Source organism: Parus major, chromosome 9, assembly GCF_001522545.3.
Source record: "Parus major isolate Abel chromosome 9, Parus_major1.1, whole genome shotgun sequence".
NCBI lineage: Eukaryota > Metazoa > Chordata > Aves > Passeriformes > Paridae > Parus > Parus major.
In genome coordinates, this window is record NC_031778.1 from 25,004,939 (window position 1) to 25,011,696 (window position 6,758).

The following is a 6,758-nucleotide window of genomic DNA, read 5'->3' on the forward strand; positions in this document are numbered from 1 at the left end:
TAGGGTTTAGACTTGAAACTTCAGCACAAATGTATGTAGCACCAATAGATCCTTGTAGCCGTAATGCACAGCATTACTGCCCACTATTTGTATTGTCATGTAAAAAATCCCCAGCTGGATTATTTTGTTGCCTGGTGCATAAGACAGTGTTTTGAGAGATTTACCTGTTACATTGTGAAGAAGTGATTGGTTTAAGTTTTATTCATTTCAGCTGGCAGAGAAGTCACTCACACAGAGTAAACATGACTTTTCGGTAACAGGCTGGGAATCAGCTCATGAATAATGACAGCAATGGAAAAGTAGTGCTTGCAACATTTGGCAAAATGTTTGAGAAACTGGCTTACAGGTTTGTTTAATTCTTAGTATAAAATAGTTGTTTCCTGTTCTAGTGGCATTGTGTGCCAAAAAAATAACCACACTGAGATTTGGTATTTGCAGAGCCCAGTTTAAAAACAAAGTCATGAAGCAGACTGCTGCAATGCAGAACAAATGCTGCTTCAGTCATAATTTCCCAAGTTAGCTTCTTCTAATCAGAACAGGTTATAATGGAAATAGCATCAAAGTTGATTACAAAATAAGATGCTTGCTACTAATTTTGGCCTTTGCTTTTAAGAAAATATTTTGGCCAATTATATGATCTTTGAGTTTTGTACTAAAAAAATCAGTCATGGGGATTGGATGTGCATGATTTTAATGCAGCTGTTTACTCTCTATGGCACGGTGTAGATTACATGAGTTCTGTCTCTGCCTATGAGTCTGGAAAGACAGGCTTGCTACTACTTCTGATTAGAGGGAGACCTGAAAAAAAAAGGGTCCAGAGTGATGAGAGTGTAAAACAGGAAATATGGGAAGAATGAGGACTTCAAAATGAAACCTCCTAGAAAAAGAGGAGAGTCACAGCAGAGAACAGGTAGAAAAATGGTGTAATTTTGTGAGTACCACCATGCCCATTTCCTTGTGTGATCTCATGTTAAGTGATAGTATGGAATTAGTTACAACATGCAATCTGAACAGCTTTTATGGGAGGATGAGAGAAGCCTCATGTGTGAAGGGCCTGAAACAGCTCATGAGGAAACACAAGGAAAATATTTTGTGATGTCATTGCTTTTAAAATCAGCCTTCCTGCTTTTGATAGACTCATTTTTTTTTTCCTTTTTTTTTTTGTTCCCTCTGACCCAGCTTTCCTAGTGAATAAAGCTTAAGGTCATTCTTGAGTTCTTTTCTGATGACTCACAGAGGGATTGACTGAAGGCTTGGGTTGTGCTGCAAGTGTTCAATCTGCCCTGGCTCTGTGTTACTGGGATAGTGTTTAGACGCTCAGGGTTTGGGGAATGATGACATTCAACAATGGGAAAGCTGTCTGACTTTGACTTTGCACAGTGCAAAGAGCAGGCATTTCAGAACCACAGCCAGACCTTTTGTCCTGCACAAGAAGTCACATGTACATAGGTCAGGCCTGTAGCTGTGCAAGCTCAGCTGTAAGCACAGAATGAAACAATTGGAGAAATGGCAGTATTTCATTTGCAAAGCCACATAATGCTGTGGGAAAGAGCAATTGATTAAAAGTGTGAAAAGAAGTCTGTCTTGCAGTTTCTGACCAGGGTTATTTGGGCTTCTGTACTCTCTGTAAGATTGCCCAGACTCAGCCTGCTGTTGCAAGTCAGTAACACATTGGTACCCCCTTAAGGTTGTCTTAATAAATCTCTGTAGTATGAGGCAAAGTGTGTCCTTCTGTACAGAGACTGGGTATATTTATCTTCTTACAGCCCCCTTTCCCACAGTGCAGTAAGGCTGAAAAACCTTTCTTCTGCAAATTCTGTTGCAGTTCCTATCATGGGAAGGAGGATGTTTTTGAGCAGTCACTAGGAAATGAGAGCTTTGAAGTTCCTTCCTGAGTCTGACTCCTAGACATATTTCATTTGGAAGATCACAAAGGAGGATCTTTTGGAAGGGAAATGGCTACTTAAAGACGTGCTTAACACAGGACAGTGAGCTTACACAGTGATACTCATCTGTTGTTCTGCTGACTGTTAAGCACTTCAGACCCTGGAATTAACCCCAGTCACTGGTTCCTGTGACTATGAAATGACTGAATCAAGCTGGAGAGGTCAAAACACTTCTTGTATTGAAAGACTTGTAAACTTTTGTTAGCTTAGAAGGAAAAAACTTCCAGAGTTCTTGAAAGATGGCTTTGGAGACATATGGAAACTGTTTGAGTTGCCTGCTGGTACCTCTTGCGCTTTGGAGTATTGTTGTGAACATCCTCCTGTACTTTCCCAATGGGAAAGCTCTGCATGCTGCCAGTTACCAGCTCCCCAACCATGAGTGGTATTTTGAAGGGATCTGTTTCTCAGGTGTGATGGTAAGTGCTCAGTCTATGGATTTTTGATGAATTGCATTCTACTGCAAATAATATTGGATTACTCTTCAGGAACTCTTCTGTAATCGCTTTAAAAAAAAAAGCATATTGTGATACTTCAACAAAAACCACTGCAGGCAGAAAAGAACAGAAAAAAGAGTTAGTATACTGAATGACATGTTATGTATGTTAAGTGCAAATGATTTTGCAGGGTGTGCTGGGGTGTTTTTTCTGCTGTCTTTTTGTTTATATGTAATTTTTCCCTGTATTATGGAAGCAAACACTATGTTGATTTAATAACCTGAAGGTTGAATTAGAGCTCTTTTACCCAAATGAAAAAAAAGAGCTTCTCATAATAGTTCCAATGTTTTGAAGAGTGGTATGCAGTCCACTATTTAGAAGACTGGATAGAGTTCACAATGCATCAGGTAGTACTGTTGTCAGCCTAAATACAGAGAAGTGTCTCACTGTGATGAGCATAGTAGGATTTTCCCTGTTACGTTTGTAATATGCTCATCTGCAGTAATGAACTACCACGGAGCTGCTAACTGCTCGTGCAATTCACCATGTTGATAAAGAGCTGTAGCCTCAGGAACAGAAAGTGGTTATGTGATCAAAGTTCATTGCACTCAATCAGTGCTTAAAAAGGGTTTATCTGCATAAGGGAGGTTTTTTTATGAAAGTGATGAACTGTTATTAAAACATTAGACATTCTTTAGAAATTGTGTATTTGTTTTAAAGCAGAAGAAAAACCTTCTGTTCTAGCAGAAGAGAAAAACTACCAGAGAGAAGATTCAAACAGAAAAACAATGGCAAATGTATGAAAAAGTTAACTGCAATACCAGTGATACTGATATTTTGAAGCATTTTAGCCTTAAGACTATTACCAATTTATTAAAAATGCATGCATCATTCTGTTACAAACCAGCAGCATGTGAGAAGACAGTGTTGCGATTCAGGAAGACTCTCTTCTCATACATCTCTTTTCAAACCTATACCTCTCTGAATGGCAGTTTGTGATTCTGGACCCCAGATCCTATTTATCAAAATTATTCTAGGATCAGGCTTAAATAATCCAATAATTTGAAAATATTACTTAGATACTTGACAAACAAATGAAAGTCTAAATGAATTTAATCAAAAATTTGCATTACTGACATTTTCTAGCCTAAGTGTGTTGGTAAGGAAGGCAATACCCTGATTTGTATACCTGTGTCAGCAAGAAGGTGTTAAACTGATGTGTTTGTATCAATAAAATATTCTCCTTTTCACTGGTATTGATTCTTTTGCTTGTGAACTGGGTTTATTTGTTTCAGCTTCACTGGTGTTGCTGTGCCTACGCTCGTAGCACTTTACTGTGGTGAGAGATGCTGTACTCTTGTCTTTCAAGTATAAGACACGAGTACAGCAGCAGCCTACTAAAACCACCCCAGTCCCATGTGTGCCTTGAATAATTGTGCTGTCCTATGGATCAGCTTTAAAATAGCAAGACAGCAGAAGAGATGCAGTCCCTGCCTTCTAAGGGTGAAGGAGACTTTGACTTAGAATCTGCAGTCATCTCACTGACCTTACCATGTCCTCTTACAGATCCTTATTTTGGCGGTAATTCTAATAATACTGGAGTGTAGTGTGTTCCATCGGTGCTGCCAGAGTGAGAGCTGTAACAAAACCTACAGGGTGAGTCTGTATTTTATTTCTGTGCATCTCCTTAGCATTTGTTTTGAATGCCTTCCTGCTCCTGTTTCCAGCACATCCTGCTGCCCTCTCCACTGCTCTGTTTTCACTTCCTTTCACAGAGGATTCTAAATTGGGTTGCAAGGTCACAGAAAGTGTAGCTTCTTTCTTCTGAAGCATAAGCATGATGAAAGAAAATTAGACACACACTTCCCCCAAATCCTTGCAAAATAAAATAAGAACGTAGAATGAAGCACACCAGCTAAACAGCTTCACCTTTGTATTATTTGGAAGTGTTTTTCTTTTCAGAAATGACTCAATACATGCTACCTGGGATGCAGACATATTTAATACATGCTTGTGTTCCTCTGGTATTTTCTGAAACAACTTTACAAAAATGCAAGTTTAAAAGCCCTACCCAAATAATACATAACTTATAGTTGTAGAGCTGTCTTAAACTCTGTCTTAATCTTTATTTTGTATGTGTATTCTTACTGTTCTTTACCTACTATTTTTCTTTCTGAATTTTGAAGACTGTGTAAATCAAATGTGAAATTCAGCCCCAAGGAAGTAGCTAGACAGACTGAATGATCATATTTGCTGTTGACACTATCCCCACAAGGTAATATTTTTTTCTCTCTCTCTTTATTTTAGAGTTTTATTTCTATTGTGCTAGCCCTGCTTGGAATAGCTTTCTCGGGATACAGTTGCATCATTTTTACCCTGCATTTGATTCAAGGCCCTTTCTGCAATTCATCAAGTGGATGGAATTATATTTTCAAAGACACTTCTGGGGGGTAAGAAACATTGGGGTAACTCTTCTGGGAGGAATTGTTCATCAAATCAGTAGTCAGAAACATTCTTCTTACTTCAGTCTGGTGTTTCTCTAATAGGTACCTCACAGATTACCCTGCCTGGTCCAAGTGCACAGAACCTGCTAACATAGTGGAGTGGAACATCATTTTACTCTCGATTTTGATAGCCCTCAGTGGATTGCAGTTGATCATCTGTATTCTCAAAGTTGCTGCTGAGTTGAAACGAACGCTCTGTGGGACCTATTCTGTTTTTGTGCAGGTAATAAAACATCTGAGGTTAATTTCTTCAGTATCTCCTTGTCACTGTCTCCTTGAAGCAGCTTCAGCAGTTTCTCTCAGTTGGGGACCTATCCTTTTGCATTCTCTATACTACTGCATTTTTTTCCTGAGAATATGTACTGATAATGCATTTGTTTATTTTGATTAATCCTCTAATTTCTTCTGGTATGCAGAGGTTGGTGGCTGCTCACTCTGACCTTTAAGACTAGGACTGAGAAGAAAAAGAAGTGGTTAGGAAATTATCACTCATGCCAAGTCCATTACTCTTATGTCAGCAGAGGTTGTTGAAAACCTTTGCTCTAACATTCAATTTACAGACTGAATGATCAGATTCTTACTAATGACTGAATGACTGATTCTTACTAATACATGGCTTTCGCAGCAATGATGAGGAAGATCAGCACTTTGTTTTTTACTTGCAGGCTGGGATTCTCTGAAAATGGCAAGGAAATTTTTGCTGCTTCTCCCCCACCCCCAGAAAAAGAGTGAAATAGCCTCTCCATTATCCATAGTGGTAGATTTAAATGCTACAAAGAAAAAATGAAACTCTTGTCTTAAACCTTTCTCTATGAAACTTCTCTATTTTGGATGAGATATATTTCAACTGTCTGACATCTACATTTTTATTCATCTGTCCTGTTGCACCTGGCAGGAACATTTCATTTTTTTACGCTCCAACTTGTTGTGACAACAAGGATGTTTGAATAAAATGGAACTGCTTTGGTATTGAAATCACCTTTGTTTGTTTTGCTTTTAATAAACTGCTGTAGAACTGCTTTTGTACTCCCTTATCATTGCTTAGACCATATGACTATTTGTTGCTCCGAAAGGGCCTGGTTCAAAGCACAGTACATCAGGAGGGGTTGTTAATGCACTGAGTTAAGCCATGATTTCTAAATTAATTAATTTTAGTTACAGACAGACCATGACGATGATGGAGGACAGAGCCTACCCCGCTCCTTCCATCTTAGAAATTCTTAACTGCAAAAACAATTACTGAAAAAAGTTTACCAGGTTTTCCTGTGGTAAAAAAGTCACCTGGGCCTGACTGACATATTAGACACATAGGTCTGAACTCAGCTGTACTAATTGGTACATATTAATAGCTGCACTGGGTTTTGCACTTTGCACTTAGAGGCAAACTTTTTTCTTTTAATCAAGTATGATGTGACTTGAGGGAACATATGAGGGAACCTTGTGAGCACCCAATGCTAGCTTATTAATATTCTTCCAAGTATCCTGACTTTGCTACAATGGAAGGCTAACATTCTTGACAATAATGATCAGATGAAAAAGAATAATTTGTTTTAAATTAGCAGCTAAAAGTTATTTTTACTTTCTCTGAGAATTATTTTTTCATTTCCAGTGAAAAGTCAGGGATTCACAATGAAGTGAACACCTGGCTCATTTGTAGTTGCATGGACAGCATTTGGCTGTATTTAGCACTCCAGTTTTTATACAATGAACACTCAGAAGAAAGATAAATATGTACTTCAGACTTGCAGTAATGCATATATCCCTATTACACCAGAACTAGTGGGATTCAGGTACACTGACATCAAATATTAAATTATTGTTAGAAATGCAAACCATTCCTAACAAACCAAACAAACCAAAAAGTGTCAGCTTTG

General features: G+C 38.3%; 1 protein-coding gene across 1 annotated transcript; it reads left to right on the forward strand.

Moving 5' to 3' along the window:
* Positions 1-1,854: 1,854 nt before the first annotated feature.
* Positions 1,855-5,903, forward strand: TM4SF18 (transmembrane 4 L six family member 18). Its single transcript, XM_015637630.3, has 5 exons — positions 1,855-2,362; positions 3,947-4,036; positions 4,688-4,830; positions 4,927-5,107; positions 5,550-5,903. Exons 1-5 carry the CDS (start codon positions 2,186-2,188, stop codon positions 5,562-5,564), a joined length of 606 nt encoding a protein of 201 aa, XP_015493116.1. The 5' UTR covers positions 1,855-2,185; the 3' UTR covers positions 5,565-5,903.
* Positions 5,904-6,758: the final 855 nt, after the last annotated feature.